At 39.8% G+C, this 22,036-nt stretch overlaps 1 protein-coding gene across 1 annotated transcript in view; it reads right to left on the bottom strand.

Annotated features, from left to right (window-relative positions):
* LOC134755222 (uncharacterized) overlaps nucleotides 1–22,036 on the bottom strand; it is a 119,008-nt gene that overhangs the window by 25,894 nt on the left and 71,078 nt on the right. The window contains exons 10-23 of the mRNA XM_063691746.1: nucleotides 20,212–20,370; nucleotides 18,797–19,015; nucleotides 17,328–17,441; nucleotides 16,427–16,637; nucleotides 15,667–15,820; nucleotides 15,137–15,242; nucleotides 8,867–9,022; nucleotides 8,193–8,345; nucleotides 7,600–7,787; nucleotides 6,097–7,054; nucleotides 5,380–5,450; nucleotides 4,727–4,824; nucleotides 4,154–4,292; nucleotides 182–335 (exon numbers count right to left, since the gene is read on the bottom strand). Coding sequence (XP_063547816.1) covers nucleotides 182–335; nucleotides 4,154–4,292; nucleotides 4,727–4,824; nucleotides 5,380–5,450; nucleotides 6,097–7,054; nucleotides 7,600–7,787; nucleotides 8,193–8,345; nucleotides 8,867–9,022; nucleotides 15,137–15,242; nucleotides 15,667–15,820; nucleotides 16,427–16,637; nucleotides 17,328–17,441; nucleotides 18,797–19,015; nucleotides 20,212–20,370 — 2,880 coding nt within the window. The remainder of the gene's footprint in view (nucleotides 1–181; nucleotides 336–4,153; nucleotides 4,293–4,726; nucleotides 4,825–5,379; nucleotides 5,451–6,096; nucleotides 7,055–7,599; nucleotides 7,788–8,192; nucleotides 8,346–8,866; nucleotides 9,023–15,136; nucleotides 15,243–15,666; nucleotides 15,821–16,426; nucleotides 16,638–17,327; nucleotides 17,442–18,796; nucleotides 19,016–20,211; nucleotides 20,371–22,036) is intronic.

Raw genomic sequence — 22,036 nt, forward strand, 5'->3', positions numbered from 1 at the left:
ACTAACAGAGAGCGCGCCCTGCTCGAGGTCTGACAGGCCGTCCGACAAGGGTGTATCACCCACTGCTGACACTTACAGAGAGCATGCCGTGCCAGACGAGGGTGTCCCCCACGCCTCCTAGCTCGCGCCGCTGCCGTCCCCCACGTCTCCTCCCGCTCGCCCTATGCCGTTCCACACTTACAGAGAGCGTGCCGTGCTCGGAGTCCGGCAGATTATCCGACAGGTCACCGGACGAGGGTGTCCCCCACGCCTCCTCCCCGCTCGCCCCGCTGCCGTCGCCCGTCTCCGCCGTGCCGTCCTCCACCGCTGCCTTCCACTCGCTGACGCCCAAGCATCTGCGGTTTGAGGTTTTTTTAGTTCTTGAATAAACTGAGGTGTTTAATATTGTGGAACCAGTGTTTATTTTTGGAAGGTAAAGATGTATATACTGTTAGATTTTATAGGTATCCAAGTGAAAATTTAGAGGTAACTTTGCAATATTTCTTATATTGCGGCTAATTAATTTAATCGTGTATGTAGAAACATTTTTAATTTCTGTAGTTTTTAGTAACAATTTAAACTTCTTACTGAATTCCTCTGAGCTTCCTCTCTTGTTACTAATTATACTGTATAAATGAGGGCTACTGCGTTCAATTTCGCTAGGGGCGCTAGTGTAGATGGAGGTCTTTTAAAATGTCAAATGCATAGAAGTTTTGGCGGTTTCAAGCTTTTTTATCGGGAATTTTCACTCCTTATTACCTATATGTGGTAAATCTTTGTCCATCTTTGATTAATCATGGTAAACAATAGATATAGCTCAATAAATATTAGTGGTATAAAAAAGTGCCAACTAAAATATTTGCTAAATTAAACAGGTCGAAAAAATGGCACATTTGGACGTTAAAATACCTTTGTGTATATTGGTATCGGTTTTTTTGGACCTACATCTACAGTGGCGCCAACTGGTGTCACTGGTGAGCAGAATAACGGTAGCCCTCATTGGCGCGTAAAAACAAGTTACCAGGTAGTAAGTAACACGTGTATTACAGTATACATAATATTGGTATCATTGATATAAAAAAATACAACAGAGCTGGCTAAGTATTTATTTAAAAGATATTAAATACCTAAAATTATAGTTTTGTAACAACGCTGCCAGTTTCAAATATTTTGCATATGTATAAAATATCTAAATTTCATAGGACTCTACTAATATGAAAAAATTTTTTAGTTTGAAATCTACTTGAATTTAAAGGCTGTCTGGCACTAGATATTTTTCTATTTCATAATTTAGCCACTTTTTCTATGTTGTTAGAATTAGGTACATTATAATAAACGCTATTCTAGTTTCATTAGCCAATAAATATTAAAAAAAATGTTAATGTATGTTATGTATGAACATATTTAAATTCTAAGTATGTACAGTCGCCATCAGATATATCGGAGCGGCCAAGGCGCTCACAAATATCTGAACACGTTCCTATTGTCAAGGCGTTACAGTTTACAGTGCGTGTTCAGATATTTTAGAGCACCTCGGCCGCTCCGATATATCTGATGGCGACTTTACCTATTCAACAGGTATTTCACGAATTAATTATTCCTTCTTCTCCTGTCTATCTCTCACAAAAATTCAAATTTATGGCAGATGGTAGTGGCCATCGCCTTCGATCGAGTGCAAATCTTGCACTGGCAACACCTCATCACAAATCTAGTGCATATGGTAAATCTTTTGCGGTACGAGCGGTTCAGCTTTGGAATGAGTTGTCTCCCTCCTTAAGGAAATCGCGGTCCGTTGCATCGCTTAAGGGGCAGTTAAGGAAACTGTGGCTATCGGACCAGAATTAACTGTTTGTGACTATGGATGTATATTTATTTTATAAAACGTAGGTATTATATATATTTGTTATACTGTTACTTCAAATTTTTATCTTATTTTATTTATTTTCGCCCTCTTTTATAAATTTATTGACTTTCCTCTAGTCTATTGTACGCAGTGCTATATTTGTCTACCGTTCTTCATCAATTCTCATCTACTCAAAGGTTAACTGGAAGAAATCCCTAAAAGGGATAAGTTCGCCTTTGTACTGCCTATTTCTGTGCCATATTTGTGTTCTATGTCTTTGTACAATAAAGAGTTTATACATACATACATACATACATTATTCGATTATTTGTATTAAATTTAATATATAAATAATAAAAAAACTCACATAACTACTTGAAACAATTTAAATACATACATATCTACAATATTGTTATTAAAAATACGAGTATCTGTGTTTCTTAATAGAACGTTGCATTATTAAACAATAAATTGATTGGTACTTGACAAAGACTAGTAAAATATTCTCTCTACAATTTTTCCCGGCTGTCCGTCATAAATATTTTCTTTACAAAATAGCTACATTAGGAATCGGTATCACTAAAAAAAAAGTTTTGTTAACATATAATATTTTTTCTACAATTATTCCCGGCTGGCTTATATAAATATAAATATATAATTATATTCTTTACAAAATAGCTACATTAGAAAATGGCATCACTCAAAAACGTTTAGTTAAAATATTATTTAAAAAAAATCTACAGTTATTCCTGGCTTGCCGACATAAATAGTTTCTCTACAAAATAGCTACATTAGAAAACGGAATAACTAAAAAAACGTTTAGTTACAAGACTATAAAATATTTTCTCTACAATTATTCCTGGCTGGCCGTCATATTTTCTCTACAAAATAGCTACATTAGAAAACGGTATCACTCAAAAACGTTTAGCTAAAGTATTATAAAATATTTTTTCTACAATTATTCCCGGCTTGCCGTCATAAATATTTTCTCTACCAAATAGCTACATCGGTATCACTAAAAAACGTTTTATTGAAATATTATTTCTACAATTATTCCCGGCTGGCTTATAAATATATTATCTACAAAATAGCTACATTAGAAAACGGTATCACTCAAAAACGTTTAGTTAAAATATTAAAAAACATTTTTTCTACAATTATTCCCGGCTTGCCGTCATAAATATTATCTACAAAATAGCTACACTAGAAAACGGTATCACTCAAAAACGTTTAGTTTTACACATACTCATCGTTTTGGCTTCTGCGTTATTCCACCTAGTTATTAAAGGAAAAAGAAGATTAGTGAGGGTAGTGTATAAACGGGGGACATACAGCCCGGATGCTTTAAAAAACCGGACAAGTGCGAGTCGGACTCGGCCACCGAGGGTTCCATACTTTTTAGTATTAGTTGTTAAAGCGGCAACAGAAATACATCATCTGTAAAAATGTCCACTCTCTAGCTATCACGGTTCATGAGATACAGCCTGGTGACAGACAGACAGACAGACGGACAGAGGAATCTTAGTAATAGAGTCCCGTTTTTACCTTTTGGGTACGGACCCCTAAAAATGTTAAGCTCCCATTTCTAGGGTTCTGTACCCAAAGGGTAAAAACGGGACCCTATTCCTAAGACTCCGCTGCCCGTCCGTCCGTCCGTCCGTCTGTCCGTCTGTCTGTCCGTCTGGCACCAGGCTGTATCTCATGAACCGTGATAGCTAGACAGTTGAAGTTTTCACAGATGATGTATTTCTGTTGCCGCTATTACAACAAATACTAAAAACAGAATAAAATAAATATTTAAGTGGGGCTCCCAAAACACAAACGTGATTTTTTTGTTTTTTGCATAATGGTGCGCGAGTCCGACTCGCACTTGGCCGGTTTTATGACATAATAAGTTTTCATTTTTAGATTAACCCACGAGACGGTAGACCCTACTATGCGAAATGCGAAAAAGCACCTGCATAGAGGCATGAATTGTTTTCGCTTTTTATTCAGGTCACGAGATGGCAGGCCCTCCATCGAACACGCACCATAGACATATAGTATATACAAGTAGTTATAGACGCACCACCGAGCGACCGGGGGTAAGAGAAAGAATATTCATATAAAATTTTAGCAGGATAGGATTTTTTCTCTTTCACTTATAAATTTTGGTATTTCGCCATCGTCTCCTACCTATGATGCCACCCGGTCGGTGATAAGGACAATGCATGGCACTATTTTCCCTTTCCTCTTATAGGAATCGCAATAAGACTATCTTTCTCTATCAAAGAGTGTCAGGCTCTTGAACACGCACGGTGTCTATACGCATGGTGTCTAAAGGATTCATACCTTTCTAGGAAAGATGGCTGCTTGTGCGCAAGCGCTGTGCTGGGAACGCTCTCTGTGTAGCTGAAAATGTTCATTTTCTCCACCACGAAGGAGCCTGCTCTGGCCGTCCAGCCCATTATGCCTCCTGCCGCGCCTGACACTGAAACACGGTCTTTATTCCAGCGTTTGATCCGATCACATGTATCACAATCATTAATCAAAAATAGTAATACGTTTTATTTTACAAATAAGTTATTAACAACACCTGGGGCCCGTTTTTCAAAAGCTTGTAACTTGTAATACGAGCTGGGGCCCGTTTATCAAAAGCTTGTAGCTTGTAATACAAGTGGAAGTCCCTTTCTAACAAAAGCTGTCAAAAATGGACTTCCACTTGAAATGTATTTCGAATTACACAGAATAATATAGAAGAAAAAAATGGGTAATAGAAGTATGAAGTGGCAGTTCATGGCCTTTACTAAATTAAAAAGCTACTTTGTTTCACTCCCTGAGGAAAGTCGCACTTACCTCACTCCAGGGAGTGACGACGAAAGGTTTGTTCGAGCTGCTGAGGTGAAAAAATAATAGTGGTCTTACCCGTATTATACGCCTTCGTCGGTTCCGGCTCTATTCTCACGTTCCCGTCATCCGTCTCGTCGGACGGCAATCGCTCCAGACTCGACATCGTGCCGTACCTGAAATCAATGTTGCCGGATCTAAATCAAACGTAGGTTAGTTGTGCGGGGAAACAGAGGTCGCCATTACGCACGGTGGTAGCTAGATGAGTGGGGTGCACTGAGGTTAGAAACTATGTTACGGGCAACATGATTAATCATCCTATTTATATGATTCAAATTAATGAAACAGACCATTCGGAGATAACTCTTTTTGTTATCTCCAAAGAAAATACCACCCTGATTGTTTTCTCAATGAGCTGTCACATAAATTTGAACCTTAATACTATCACGATAGTTGCTGTTTAAGCGATATGGTTGCTTTGGCACGTGCTGAAGATCAAAATAAAGAAAGACTTTTATTTAGCAGATTAGGGCCCGAGCCCGACATAATCTGACATAATTCATACTATACTTGAATTAGTTTTGAACCATAGGAGCTTTTGGACTAAGTAAAGTTAGGTGGTTTTACTACACGATAATTGAAAAGCTTTATGTTACAAGGAATTCTACATGGTTATCCATGACTAAGGATCGGGCAGTGCGTAATGGCCTTCAATATTGGATATAACAGACCTCTTGAGTGACACGTACGGCAGGTCTTCCGGAGCATCTGGCGATTCGGGGGATTCGTCTATTAGAGTATCCTGGAAAGTTATTTGAATATAGTAATTAGGCCACAAGAAATTCTAGATATTAAAAGCGAAAAAACCGGCCAAGTGCCAGTCGGACTCGCGCACGAAGGGTTTCGTACCATTACGGAAAAAACAGCAAAAAAATCACGTTTGTTGTATGGGGGCCCCATTTAAATATTTATATTATTCTGTTTTTAGTATTTGTTGTTATAGCGGCAACAGAAATACATCATCTGTGAAAATTTCAACAGTCTAGCTATCACGGTTCATGAGATACAGCCTGGTGACAGACAGACGGACAGACGGACAGCGGAATCATAGTAATAGGGTCCCGTTTTTACCCTTTGGGTACGGAACCCTAAAAATTGTTTAAACACCAATTGATTTGTCACAACAATCACATTTTTGTGAGCTTTTTGTAAACATGATTTTTATTTTAAAAGATTTCTGTATTCAACCATTTTTTTGGAAAAAAATATATCAGCATCGAAATGAATAAAACAAAACGCTCATATAAAAGCTCGGAAGATAACATATAACGTGTTTTAAAGGCGGTTGGCCAAAATTCAAGTTGGAGAAATGTGTCTGCCCCAGTAATGCTTAAATTTTAATAGAAATAATCAATGATTTATTAAGGTCTGCTTCTTGTTCAACTTACAGTCTTATCAACAGAATTGTAGTCCGGTGTCGGCGGCACCACCGAAATGTTGACCGGGGATTCACAATTTATGGAGCCCAGGCTTTCCGGCCTCGAGTTTGCGTTTAAGCTAGTCACAGACGCCTTCTTAAAAGGCTCAACTCGCATGAGATGCGCCGCTGGATTGATCGCCGATAGCCCCATCAACATGAGAGGACCTAGCTCCAAATCATCATCCGATGCATCATTACACGTACTAGTGTTAACGTCTTCAGTCTTTTTATTTATATCACCGTTCATTTTAGTAACCGCTGATATGCCCATCCTAGGAGACCGTCTTAATCCCCTTTCAATTTTAAAATCATCATCTTCATGCACTGAATCGTCATCTAAAAACACCGATGACGTTTTCAGACATGTTCCAACATTTTCTCTCTTAGTTATAATGTTCATACCTAATACTTTATTAAGCACATTTTCAGCCTTTTGTCTTGTTATTTGTTCTTTTCTTATGCTTGCCGGGGATGGATAGTTTGCATTGTTGTTTTTTGTCTTTGACAATGTTACACTTTCAACGCATTTTACTTCGTTCAGGTATCTCTCTTGAGCTATAACGCATTGGACTTGGTTAGAAATGTTTGAGTTAGACATTCTTAAATCATTAGAGCTAGAATTGAACACCATCGAGCTACAAGTAGTATGGCTAGTGGATAAAGGACTATTATTTCTAGAGCCAGAGGAGGGACTAGGGGATCTAATAGAAGTATCTTTCCTTAACTCTAGTTGGCTCTTGTTTGTTGAGTGAATACTTCTGCTAAGTAAAGGAGATTCAGTTTTCAGGTCATAGGACGTAGATTTGAGCATTCTTTGACTTTGCTCTATGGAGTCTATGACTCTCATGGCAGCTTTAGGAGCATCTTCTGGACGTATTTTGATAGCACCTTTTCGCTCTAAATGCATGGAGAAGGTTTTCGGCTTCCTGTAATAAAAATGAAGCTGTTAAGACTGTCCTTACGAATAACTTTAACTGTCAACTTTCATCGGGTTAATTGATTGCAGGTACAATGAAGATTATTATATTGTTTGTAATAATATTACATTCTAGCCCGTTTTGCTGAACGTTTTTGACTTAGTTAGTCAATGTTATTTATGGATAATGTTATGAATTCTAACATGAAAAAATAATTATCTCTTTTTTCCAAGGACACTTCAAGTTATTTTAAAATATCTTTAACAAAATAAAGAGCGACTACAACTTTGACTGAAAATTAATAGTTGGGTTAAAAACGTTCGGGAAAACTTTTACTGTGGACAATAAGAAAGTACATTTGGGTACATTTTATTGGGGATTTCATCGTACAGCTTGAAGTAGAAGATGCCCATGGTATATGAAACATACCCATAAGGATCCTGCGAGAAAATTAGGCTTCGATAAAAGTCCATTTATGTTATAACATCCACAGAGAAAAGTCGTGCTTATAACGTTAACTCATTCTAAAAAAGTTTTTGCCCAAGTTGTCTTACCTGTGACCGCAGTTGGCACTGCATGTCGGGCTTTTACTCGACGAGTTTTGCGGAGAAGGTGCCTCCTTGGGCTTCGGAGGCTCCTTCTGCGATATGAGGGGGCTGTTGGGCTTGGAGAGGCACTTCTTGTGGCACTGACGGCAAACAGGGATCGTGTCTACGACCACTGGACTTGTGCGGACTGTGATCTGAAGTAAAAGGGTTGAGACGTCAGTTGAACATGTTTAGGGAGTCCAGTTTTTTATGCCCAGTATTTAAGTCCATCGCTATTACCCAATAACCTAGTTCAATTTAGATTCCATCAACTGTCAATAGTCCTTACACCCTGGTGGGTGCTGCCTGCGTACGTTCCATGACATGGGCAAGGACAGCAATCGCTCGGTGTGTACCCCCTACATTTCATTAAAGTGTCAAAAGGGTCTACTTGTCCCATATACGTCCTACTGCTGGGCATAGGCCTCTCACGCTGGCCCAATGCGGGAGACTTCACATACACCTTTGAGTTTCTTCGCGGATGTGTGCAGCTTTCTTCACGACGTTTTCCTTCAAGCAAGCAAGCAGGCATGGTCGAAGTTAGACAAAATAATACTTACTTGACTCCCAGAGTTGCTGCTTTTGGAGGGGCTGCGGTCTGTCTCCTTCTTCTCGCTCGGTGAACTCTTGTCTCCGTTCATGGTGATCACCTCGGCCACCTCTAGAAGGTTCAGCTCTTTTGACCGCTTCCTCAGTTCTTCTACGCTCCACATCTGGATAATAGATAAATGGAACAGGAACGTGTTATCATCCTGAGATCCAATGCTGTTTGTTGTACTGTTGTATTTGTAATGTACATATATTATTTTAAACTAATTGTCAGAGCAATTTATTGATGTTAATATAATTATGCATTTGTATTGATAGCATTTTATGGCCCTGTACCTACTTTATAAAGTAACCAGGCCGTCCACACAATGTAATAGTAATAAGCACTATACAAGTTTTACAACGCTGTCTCAACTGTCAGTTGTCTTGGATTAATGGCATATAGTCCACCACAAACATAAAGTAGTAGGTTGATCTACGAGGTGGATAGACATGAGGGAACTTTCAGCTTACCAGCTAGTCAAAAATAGTGCCTAAATCTCCAAATTTTCTCCATATCAGGCTTAGATAATTCCAATTCTTCTGCGTCATTCATTTCTGGAAGTGAAGCGTTGAACCCCGATTGCGAGAGCTGCGGGCGCCTGCGGTCAGGGCTCAAGAGTTTTGTATGAGGATCTCGATTTACCTCCATGTCAGACTCAGGTGGGTCCAATTCTTCGGCCTCTGGTAGCTGCGTCATCCACTTCTGGAGGTACAGCGTAGAGCCCCGACTGCGGGAGCTTCGGGCGCCTTCTGTGGCGCTCGCAGCACCGGTTTGTGTCTCCGCTGAGCTGCGGCGAGTCTATACAAGTAGCCAGACGGACTAAGTCAAGGCTTAAGCTTTTGCAGTCGTTAAGAAACACACCTTAATTAAAAGATGTAAGATATTTATTAGGATTTTTATAGAAGTGTTACATAGTGTGTGTTCTACAGTATTGTTAGCTTTCTAGTCTGGCAAACTTTCAAATGAAACATTATTCTATCAGTCTACAGGCAATCGTTAAAAATGTGACCATGAAAGTGAGGCGGTTCAAATGCTAATATGAGTCCCCGGCAAGCTCGGTTGTCCATGCAAACGTAGTTACGCTCTCATTTAAAACTCTGAAACTTTGTACTTACAATAGGATAAGGTATATTTAGGTCTGTAATTAGTTTATGTAGGTTCAGAATGTTCAGATACAATAGTTATAAAAATACAGTGAAATTGTTTTTCAGACAAAACTTGTTTTTACTCTATTTCGTTTGTTTTATATAATAGAGCTATATAGACTAATTACGGACCTAGATATACCTCATTTCATTGTATGTGTAAAGTTTCATTACAATCCAGAGCGTAGTTTTAAAATGAGAACGAAACTCCGCTTGTATGGGAAGATTGGGAAGGTGCATAAAATTCGGCCGAGCTTGCCGGGAACTCTTAACTCGTTAGGTAATAAAGTTTAAATCTTCTCAAACGATGTTTGATTCTGAGTGCGTGCCACGCGCTGAGACACAATGGCCACGCGCTCAGTCACAATGGCCACGCGCTCACACAAAAGAAACAATGGTTTTTATTTAACAGACTAGGGTCTTTGCCGTAAAATGAATTTGAGAAGACTCAAACTATAAGTATAAGTTTAAAACTTTCGTGTTTTGAACACATTTTAAATCACATTTACAATCAGGTCTATGGCGAATTTATTTTGTTACCTTTATTTACCGACGTTTCGACACAGGTTTCACTGGTCGTGGTCGCGGCTAACAAAATAAATTCGCGATAGACCCGATTTTAAATGTGATTTAATATAAGTATAAGTACCTATGGTCGCGTACGAACGCGTATGGTCGATCGTAAAATTGCACGCCCATACTCGCTCATTACCAAACCCTGAGGGCCTACCTCGAACCACGTTCGACGTGTTGCCTCCCTGTCACGCTTACGTACGAATTTACAAGTGCGACAGAGAGGCAACACGTCGAACGTGGTTCGCGGGAGGCCCTATGATATCAATGTTGCAATTCATTGAAATTAAGGGTTGGCATAAATACATACCCTAAATTCGCCTTTATTACATAACTTGGTATTTACTCATAATTCCGCTATAAATTGTATCACGGGATTCAGCATTAAGGATTTGGAATAAGTTTTATATAGTATAATTTTATAATAAATAAAAAATCACGTTTGTTGTATGGGAGCCCCACTTAAATATTTATTTTATTCTGTTTTTAGGGTTTCGTACCCCAAAAGGAAAAAACGGAACCCTTATAGGATCATGCACTCGTGCGTCTGTCTGTCTGTCCGTCTGTCACAGCCTATTTTCTCCGAAACTACTGGACCAATTAAGTTGAAATTTGGTACACATAATTATGTAAGTTTGTGACCCAAAAATGGACATGTGTCGTAAACAAATTAATTTTAAACATGGGAGCCACTTTTGGGGGTAAATGAGAAAATTAAAAAATAAAGTTTTTCAAACTATATCGTGTTACATATCAAATGTGACACGATACTCCGAGTGTTATTGTGAGTATCTCAAATATATTTTTTTATAATTTTAAGATAAACGGTTTAGAAGTTATTCAAGAAAATAGGCAAAAAATTACCATTCTCCCCCCTTTATCTCCGAAACTACTGGGTCTAAAATTTTGAAAAAAATACACAAAATAGTTCTTTACCTATAGATGACAGGAAAACCTGTTAGAAATGTGCAGTCAAGCGTGAGTCGGACTTAATAACTTAGTTTTTGATCCGACCCCTACGGGTTTTTTAAAGACAATTCACTCACGTTTCACATAAAAAAATACATATTTAAAAATTGTGTAATGTACGGAACCCTTGGAACGCGAGTCCGATTCGCACTTGGCCGGTTTTAGTATTTTTTATTGTTATAACGGGAACGGAAATACATCTGTGAAAATTTCAATCGCGGTTCATGAGATACAGCCTGGTGATAGACGGACAGACGGACGGACAGACGGACGGACAGCGAAGTCTTAGTAATAGGTTCCAGTTTTTAACCTTATTGAGGAAGGGTGAAGAAGATAGGTATTTATACGCAGCTCACTTGGGCGAAGTTGGGCACCAACCAAAGGGTCACCTACAGTAGATAGTATTGCCAGCCATGATTTTAAATTAATTGCAATATTGATAATAGGGTTTCATAATTATACCTATAGATAAGTACAAGTCCATACAGGTATATGGCCAACCGTAATATTGTACGCCCATAATACTTACTCGCTGAGCGGTCATTCCGATAACCCGACTGGTGACCGTGTACAGATGTTCTGAAGTAGGTAACTATTTTATTTATTTGTAATTTTCTGAGATTATTTTTTCGGCTTTGGCCCTAATTCGTTAAACAAAAGCCTGAGTTTCTTTTATGCAGTCATCTGCGGCACGTGCCAGCAACAGTCGTTTAAAAAGCAACTATGGTGATAGTATTATGTCCAAATGTATGTAATAGCTCATTCGGAGAACAATCAACTCCCATAATTTTTTATGGAGAAAACGGATGTTATCTCCGAATGGGCTATTTCATGAATTTGAACTATATACATAGGAAAATTGGTATTTAAACGGGCTTGTTCCCGTTCACTCATGACGAGGTTATTAGCAGTGGTATAACCACCGCTTAAAGGTAACAATACCTTTTGTTTAACAGATTAGAGGTTTGAGCTCAAGATATCAACTCGGTAAATTCCAACTGTAACGGTTCGACGGGACATAAATGGGGTCGAAGTGTTTCATGAAGTTTCATCTACTTTAACAGTGAAATCTGAAGCACGACCCAGGTAGCAAAATGACGTCAAATGACGTCAGCAACGTCGTAATGACGTAATAATGCCGTCATTATGACGTCGCTGACGTCATTTTACGTCATTTTGCTACCTGGGGAATTTGTTTTAAGTATATTAAGTAAGTACCTAGTTTTTATTTAGAACATGACGATCATTAGGAGATACTCGTAATTTAGTTATTACCGAATTTTTGTTTTGACATAAATGAATAACATTGTTGACATATGATTACTTACTCAGACACTTTAAAAATAGCATTTTTTAATTTATTTGACAATGTAATGTAAATTATGTAATTAAATTGTATTTTTGAATTTATCAAATAAAGTATAGTTATTTGTGCAACAAGAGATGAAAGTTGGTTTTTCTTGCGAGTGTTTGTTTTGAGTCCCGAGACAGCGAAAGATTCTAAGTTAGAATCTTTAGCGTAGTGAGGGACTCAAAATCACGAGATGTAAAATAACTTTGCTATCTTGTTGCACATATAATTTTTTACCTCAGTAGTGAGAACATATTAAAGGTTAAAATTTATTTCGAATATACAGAAAAAAAAACGAATTTGTAATAGAAGTATGAAGTTCATGGCCTTCACTAAATTAAAAAGCTACTTTGTTTCACTCCCTGGAGTGACGAAAGTAGGCTTGTTTGAGCTACTGAGGTGATAAATTACGTACGAGTACTGACGATCATCATATAAATTAGTGTAGATTAGTCTAGGATAATTTATATTGTAATTTTATATTATGAGAATAAATATCTATATCTTTAACTGATCTTATACAATCAGTGAGTATTTGAGGCTGAGTGCCACGTTCACGCACGCTTGCAAGACCACGCGACGACTACAACGCGACCTTGGTTTGAACGCAGCGAGGGCGATATAGAGATACGTCCATCTTCAATTACTATTATGTAGACGCGAACGAACGGAACGCGCACTAATACGCGTTCGCCTAATTAATTATGACAATATGGCACCCTACACAGACCTGACACTTTGACCGCATTCAGAACCGCCAGTGCTACATAGAAAAATGGTAAGTCGGTACAAATAATTCGTTAGCTTCGCAAAATGGGTGTCATAGAAATAAAATTATCTCTCACCATTGCCAACGTCTTTATTAATGACATCCGGTGTAAACACAAAGATACATCTGCGCACTCTACAGGGGACCCAGTCAAAAACTTTTTTCTCAAAATTATTTGCATTTTTCTTTTATAATTATTAAAAATTTACACACAGCCGAAAACACTGAAAGATTTCTAGCTAGGATTCCTTTTGTAAAAAATTCTCTTTAGCTTAGACATAACAGGACCGGGGTAAAGGAGGTTATGTGAACATTTTGCTTTTGCGATGCCAGCGATATTTCGGGTATCGAGGAACTCAAAATACTTTATTATAATACAATTATCTACTAACAAAAAAACTATAACTATATCTGTACAATCGACTACCATTTTTCGTTGTAAACACATTTATTCTACGTATAAAGGCGCCAGTGATTTATATCAACTTCTACAGTTTTATTTGGATTTCGTTTCACTCGTAGTTCAAATTCAATCGTTATTACAAACTGTCAGTTTTGTAACATATTACAAGAAATCTCCTTTAAGAGAAATGTGGGTTACGACCTTGTCGTTCCAAGCGACATTTGAACATACAAGAACAGTTATATAACATTAGTTAAAAGTCCAAAAGGCAAAAGTCCGAAATTTGAAGCTCGATTTTATCGTAGTCATAAGACATCACAGGAACGATTACTTGAACTAGGGGTTAAAACGTTTACTAATCCAAATAAAACAGTTAAAACAAAAAGCTTTCGAAAATAAAATGCTAACGAAATATATAAGGTTAGTGAAGTTAATGTCGCGACGCAAATCGCCAAATATCCACATGACCTGTACAATGGCTATGTACAGATAAGTTACACATTACAAATACCTATAATTTCTGCACAATATATCTTTCTAATATTAACAACACGATAAATTTGGGGCTATTACGTAAACATTCATTAAAACATCCCATAAGTCACAAAATCGAGGGACAGTTCGAGTCTAACAACGTCGAAATACGTCATAAGAAAAGGACGGAAGACTTACGAAGCCAAATTAAACTCCTGAAAACCCCTCTAGGAATGAGTTCATATATAAATATTTGCTACGTTGGTACCCTATTGTTACATCTTTGACACTTAGGCTACCCGGTAAAATATATTGGCATATCTAGACACCTTTCAACATCTCTTAAGCATTGTACAAGGGTTTATCAGTTCTGTAAAATTTTACTACCAGACTGTCACACCCTAGAAGATAGAGATGACACCGAACTAAAATAGGTCAGACTTATAGTATTGATGAAAATACTAAATCACTTCAATACTGCTAATCGAAAATATGTCTCTCAAAAATGTACCACAACCTTATTCTCAACTATAAGCAAATTTTATAACAATCCAACAAACGCTCGGGTCTACACGACGAAAGCCTTCTACACCATCCAACACCATCTATCGGGAACGACGCCAAAACAAAGCTACCCCCAGTCGCTATCACACTTCCGGGGCAAACAGCTGTCCAAGGCCTTCGCCTCCGTATCAGAGTCGGGGGATCAGAGCTCCAGGTACGCTGGGGGAGTAGGCCGCTCTGGCAGCATCATACACGGGAAAAGCGGGTCGTCAGGTAGGAATATACGCTCTTCAACAGCGTGCTTATAAGACGGGTCCACGTCCAAATCCGCCATGGCTAGATCGGCTTCGAAAGACTCCCATCTACAGGGTGACAGGTCGGAATAATTTTCACCGGCATCCGGTGTCAATTGAGCGCTCGGAGAAGTGGCTTCGCCGTTCTTCTCCATTGAAGAAGTGGAGACGAAATGGGAAGAGAAAGTTTGTGAATCAGCTGGGGAGAGATTGGCCGATGGGGTTTCTGGCGTGGGTGCCGTTCGCCAGACTGAGCTTAATGGTCCCCTAGCAGGTCGGGGAATAGGCGACATGGAATTGGTCCGGACATCGAAGCTAACCCTGACTTCTTTTTCGGGGCGTTCCTCGACAAGCATGTTGAGGTGAGATCGGTAGCTGCTGGCGGGCAGGAGTGCTAGGCTGGAGACCCGCTGAAAGCTGGATGCGGATACCTGGCGCTGCTGCGAGTCCAGCGTGGCCAGGGAGAACGTGAGCTGTGGGTCCGGCGAGTCCAGTGGTGAGCCGAGAGGTGTACCGGACATCGTGTTTGCTCGGTATCTGAAAGAGATAAAGATAAATTAATCTTATTTTAAAGATACACAAGTGACGGAGTGGGGATTTCGAGGTTTTAACCCATTTTTAAATATTATTATGATATTAAAAATTCCCTGTCAGTGTCTAGCTTAAGCATTCAATTCAATCAAATCACTTATATGGCTGTCAACCACAACTATTGAAACAGTCGTGATCACAACACAAATGTCTTAATTAGTTGACTTTTTAAGATCCTAGTCAAGATTAGAGAGAAAATTCCAATAGAAACTTTTTTTTTCTTGTTTTAGGATTACCAACAGAAAATACATGTTAAATGCTCTTAAATCTTTATACTTGTAACAATCATGACTGATGCTTATCTAATTATAGGTAACCACAGCTTATCTAACTATAGGTACCCTTGGCTAGGCCCTCTGGAAGTACTCACATCTGACGCTGAAGAAGACTCTGCCACACCGCCTTGAGGTCTATCGACGGAGCCCGCAGCACCACTGTCCTGGTCCGACCAGGAGTACGAGGAGCGCAGGAGACTAGAGGGCTTTCTCCCCCTGTTCTTCCGAGGATCAGCCTGAATTCGGTCGCTGTAACAAGGAGACAGGTCAGAAAATAAAAGTGATAGTATTGGAGTGGCGAATTTGCCCTAAGGCCCAGTAGGTCCGGGCCTAGGGCGGCTTAATATTAGGGGTGGCAGTCTATATGATGGGTACTATAAAAGGGGCGGCTAGTACTTACTACAGGGTCTGGGGCCTAGGGCGGCCAAGACCTCAAATCCGCCACGTATCGGAAAAATATTGAATTGTGTAATTTTTCGCTGCTAATTAGCTCATTACTTTCCATTGGAAAATTGTATAAATCCAGGTTTTAACTAAGTAGTAGTTTTAAATGCGCAATATGTGTAGAATTGCAACAATTTCCCAAAAAGCTGATAGAGTTCTTGGAAAATTCAGTTTCCAAGAACTCTATCAGTTCAGTAGTAGTATTCAGTTCAGTTTTGGAAGGATTTTTAGGTTTTAGCCCCTTAGGAAACTTTCCGTCAGCCAACTATATATCATTAGGCTAAATACGCCTCGTCAGTATCTCTTGCGCGCGATAGATAACCTTTAATTAATCACAAATTAAAACAGTTACAAAAATACCGGTAGTCGTCGCACGCGAGATAAGTTTCCAATGATACTACAAGTAAATACCTTTTTTCCTAAGATTAAACTGAGCATCAGACACAGTAGCCAGCAGCACCGGCTCTTCCGTGACGAAGAGCACCCGGTCCCTGGAGACAGTGGCGAAGAGCAGAAGGTCGCTGAACAGCAGGGCCCAGTACGGACGGACGGCGCGCCCTTCCACCCTGGACAGCTCGCCACCGAAGATCCATTGTCGGCCGGTTGTGCTTAGTATGAAAGGCTGGAAGGAAAACGACAAGTCAAGCTATTTTTCTGACCACTGGTCTTATACGGAAGGTAAAGACGTAGTAGAGAGGGTCGGAAAGGGAAGTAATCTTAAGGATATCTATAGTAGTACACTCATACAAAAAAGATGAAGGAAGAAGGTTATTAAGATTGTAGCAAATTAACATGCCCACTATTTGTGCAGTACTCAGGGAAGAAGATCTGATTACGTACTTACGTTTGAAAGTGCTTTGTGCCATATTAGCAAAGCAAAGAGTAACCCCCTTATTCATAAACGTCTACTAAAGTTGACAAGCCGCTAATAATCGTTTGTCCCTTTCCGACGTATTGGTATGATGGAAAGGGACAAACAATTATTAACGGCTTGTCAACTTTAGTAGACGTTTATTAATAAGGGAGAAAGAGTTTAAAAGTGTGCATTGCAAAATATAGTCACATAACAAACATGTAAGGTGAAAACCTTAACACATCTGAGTACCGGGATCCCACTCAGCGGTTTCTCAGTTCGTAGACGCTTTCCGTTACAAAGCGGGAAAATGCTGGGATCGGCTACGAGCATAGCGTTTCGAAAATGTTGGCAGTGAATGTGTTAACTGACATGTCCGTTTTGTTAACGTGCAGGTTTTACTGCAAGATTTTTCCATCTTTCACTGGATTTTCTCATATTCGATTAGGAGTATCTTACCTTACACCTAGTGAAGACGAGTCTGCTCTCAAGGTCGGCAACGGAGAGCAGTGGCTTGCCATCGCCAGCCAAACCCATGAGTCCCGAGCCAGCCGTCACGTCTTGGTATGCGCTCTGTGGAAATACAAATGTAATGTACAGACTGGTCCAGATGGTGGTGGTGGGATGGTACAGATGGTTTGGATACGTGGAAGGAATGAGTGAAAGAAGGCTAACAAAGAGAGTGTATAAGGGAGAGGTAGAAACGGGAGTTGGAAGGAGCAGACCTCGGCGGACTTTCTCTGATCAAATCGGGGAAATCCTGAAGAAAGGCCAGGTCAAGAGCACCCTAAACCGGCGAGCGTCTACTTATGAGGAATGTTATGAAAGTGAAGGAAGCGAAACAGGTGTCTGGATTGTAGGAAGTGGAAATCCGTAGTCTCTGCCTACCCCTCCGGGAAATAGGCGTGATTATATGTATATGTATGTATGTACAGACTGCGTTTAAGCTAGTCAGTGGGTTTCATTCGACACCCTTTTTAAGAGGGTGTGAGAGGTCTCGACCGCATTTCTGCCGTGGAGGCTGTATCCATTCGCGCCCCATCCTTTGGTCGCGTTGGGGTGGTCTTCCGTCGTCATTTTGCGGACGACTGTGGGATCTGGTGTGGGCCAGCTTTATCGCTACCGGCCGTTATCCTACCCCACGACCCGCCTGGTGATACCGTTAGAGCGGGGCCAGGTTTCGGGGCCAAGCTGCAATGGAAGCTGCATGCCTACTGCTCAGTTTCTATAGGTATACTCACTCGATACAATGATTCATCTATTTCGAATATTTCAATGAGGCATGTACAGATTAAGCTTTACGAAGCATTTAAATGGTCATTCTCAAAAAATATGTCTGCTGTCTAATTGCCTCACACGAAATGTATGAAAAGAGTCGTGGCCATTCGACGCAACAGCAGACATATTCTCAGAGAATAACCCACAAAGACAGTGAGGTTAGTACACGCCATTTTAGCCATCTCAGCCCTGCAACCCCTAGCACTTGTCTATATATTTATTTACTAGCGACCCGCCCCGGCTTCACACGGGTGCAATGCTGATGTATTATACATATAAACCTTCCTCTTTAATCACTATCTATTTAAAAAAAACCGCATCAAAATCCGTTGCGTAGTTTTAAAGATCTAAGCATACATATAGGGACAGACAAACAGCAGGAAGCGACTTTGTTTTATACTATGTATCGTATGTATTCCCGTGAAATTTTCCTGAAATCCGAAAACTTTTCCAAGTTTTTTGATACTTTCTAACCTTGCACATTAAACACAACATCAACATTCCTGCTCCTTTAGACAACAGGACAGTACTCTTGGATTAAACTAAATATGGGAGAGCCGGTGAATAGTGACCGCGATGGATCTTAAATACTCGTAGATGAAAAGTACAAATATACGCCAAAAGATATGGACTATCAAAAAAAAACACACCTGCAACTGGTCAACAACAACTTGCAACTGTTTTTTCTCAAGCTGATCATACGGTCCCGCGCCCGCCGACGCCGCAGCCGCCCTCATCAGCCTCAGCAGCTCGCGGAACTGCTCCAGTGGCTTGTGGACCAGAGAGGTGATGTCGGGCCTCCGGCGGGGGATCGGGGGGCTGGTGCAGAAACGCGAGAAGGCGCCGCTTGGGTCTTTTGATTTTTTTACCTGAGGAAAACAGAACAATCGAATTCATCTTTACTGTTTTACTAACGTATTCTTAGTTCTGTTACTCACATGTTTCCAAGAGTGTGTGTGTGTGTGTGTGTGTGTGTGTGTGTGTGTGTGTTTCTGCTTTAAAAAAGGAGATCTACGCTCTGTGATGCTTAAGAGTCCCCGGCAAGCTCAGCGGAATTTCACCTTCCCATAAGACAAACGGAGTTTCGGTCTTTTAAAACTACGTGTTGGAACGAAACTTTGCATGTACAATGATATGAGGTATATCTAGGTCTGTAATTAGTTTATATAGCTCCAGTTAATAAGACATACGAAATAGAGCAAGAACAAGTTTTGTATAAACAACTTAAATTCGCTGTATTTTTTTACTGTGGTATTTGAAGCTACATAAACTAATTACAGACATAGATATATCTTATTGTAAGTACAAAGTTTCAGGCATAGCGAGTCGTTTTAAAATGAGAGCATAACTACGTTTGTATAGAGAACCGAGCTTGCCGGGTACTCTTAATGCAATTATTTTCTGGTTGGATTGCGACATGCAAATAATGACTGTACTTGCTTTTTATGGGGCGAATATAGCAGTAAATAGTTTGATAAAAAATCGCATCGACTAAACGCTTAAGATATAATATTATCGGCTTCAGTAACACGAAGAAAAATTATAGAGAGAGCCATTTAAATGCTCCTGACGACCGGTCTGGCCTAGTGGGTAGTGACCCTGACTGTGAAGCCGATGGTCCTCGGTTCGAATCCCGGTAAGGGTATTTATTTGTGTGATGAGCACAGATATTTGTTCCTGAGTCATGGGTGTTTTCTATGTATTTAAATATTTATATATTATATATATCGTTGTCCGAGTACCCATAACACAAGCCTGCTTGGGCTTCCCGTGGGACTTAGTCAATCTGTGTAAGAATGTCCTAAAAAAAAATGCTCCGAAAAACCATCCTGACCATCCAGGATCAGACAGAGCGTACCAGTGGCGTAGCGTGTACTAATCTAGCCGTGGGCGAAATCACATCTGCGAGGCCCTGTTCTTTCACTGTGCCCGAAGGGGTGAGGCGCGAGGCCGAGGACGACGGCCCACTTCCCCCACGCCTAGATACGCTACTGGAGCGTACTTCATGCTTTCGGATATTTTAAATTTACTGAAATCAAATGTACAAACTCGTAGAGATACTTACAAGTACACAATCCGCTCTCTTCAACCCGAGGCAATACTTCTTGTACAGGCTGAGAAACACAGGCGCCTTCTGCAGGTAGACCGCCACAACCGTCGACGTTTGGATCTCGCCGTCATCCTGCACCACTTGGTCTAGGATGTCCTCGGATAGCCTTAGAATCTAGAAGAGGAGAGGTAGTTTTATTAATCCATTGACTAATGAGGCATACTAAAAGTTTTTCTCACTTTTCTACTAATTTCCGCTTCGTCCTCGATAACATTTTCGGAAATGGATAACATACTATGAAATTTCAAGTACACTTTTTACGAATTTCTAAGCCTTAAATATAATAAAAGCCTTTTATTCTAAGCACTGAGTTTTCCTAGTTACATATACTCGTATTGTATAAAGAAAACATTTTTATTTGAAATTTGTTTTAGGTTTTTTATATATTCTTGTTTTGTGCGTTAGACCCCTTCTGGGTGAAGGCCTCCTCCATCGATTTCCACTTGTCTCTGTCTTGAGCCATTCGGATCCAGTTTTTTCCAGACGTTTTTTTGATGTCTTCGTCCCATCTTGTACATGGTTTGCCGCTACGTCGTTTGCCTAGAGGGCCACCCCATTTTGTGATCTCAGATGTCCATCTGTCATCTTCGAGTCGTGCCACATGACCTGCCCATCGAAATTTCAATTTTTTTGCATAGCACAAAGCATCTATAGTTTTTGTTACACTTCTTATTTTAGTGTGCCGAACTTTCTCAATTTTTTTAATTTTTAGGATGCTGCGTTCCATGGCTCTTTGGCATGTAGTGATTTTGTTTGAGACCTTTTTTGTAAATTTCCAAGTCTGGCAGCAGTCCAATATGTTAGGCACGGAAGTATGCAGGAGTCCATTATTTTTCTTTTTAATTCAATTGACATATTGCTTTTTAATATTTCTTTGTAGCTCCAGAACTTATTCCAGCTTTGTCGTGATCTTCTTTCTATCTCGAGCTCGTTGTTGTTGCTTTCAAATCCGATTTGCTTGCCGAGATAGATATACTGTTCAACATACTGTACTGGTTCATTTTCCAAGGTGATATTTTTCTTTATGCTGTTTGTCATAATTTTGGTTTTTGATAGGTTGATCTCCAAGCCTACTTTTTTACTAGCTGCTTGGAGTGTTTCCATCATGTATTGTAAATTTGCACTTGTTTCAGCTAATAGGACCAGATCGTCTGCAAATCTTAGGTGTGTAAGGCATCTTCCTCTGACTTTTAAGCCATAATTTTTCCAGTCTAGTGGGCTTATAACTGATTCCAGTACAGAAATAAATAATTTTGGCGATAATGGATCCCCCTGCCTAACTCCTCTTTTTATGGGAAAGCTGCAGCCTGCTGTCTCTAGTTTGATTTTACTTGTGCTTTGTTTATATATGTGTTTTATTATTGCTATATATTCTCTTTCTACTCCTTGGCTTTTCAGTGCTTGCCAGATACTGGAATGTGAGATTGTATCAAATGCTTTTTGGTAATCAATGTAAGCTATGTATAAGGATCTTCGTTTTTCTTGGTACTTTTCGATAACAAGTTCGAGTGTGTGTATATGATCTATTGTAGAGAAGCCTTTTCGGAATCCCGCTTGCTCTACAGGTTGTGTTTCTTCTAGTTGTTTGCTTATTCTGCGGTCTATAATAGATGTGAAGATTTTGTATAAGGTTGATAAGAGGCTTATAGGCCTGTAGTTGCCCATGTCGTTAGGGTCTCCTTTTTTATATAATAATATAATCTCAGATTCTGACCACTGCGAGGGAGTTTCTGCTGTCTCTAGTATTAAGTTGAATAAAAATGCGAGTGGAGTAGCTAAT

This window comes from Cydia strobilella, chromosome Z, assembly GCF_947568885.1.
Source record: "Cydia strobilella chromosome Z, ilCydStro3.1, whole genome shotgun sequence".
Lineage (NCBI taxonomy): Eukaryota > Metazoa > Arthropoda > Insecta > Lepidoptera > Tortricidae > Cydia > Cydia strobilella.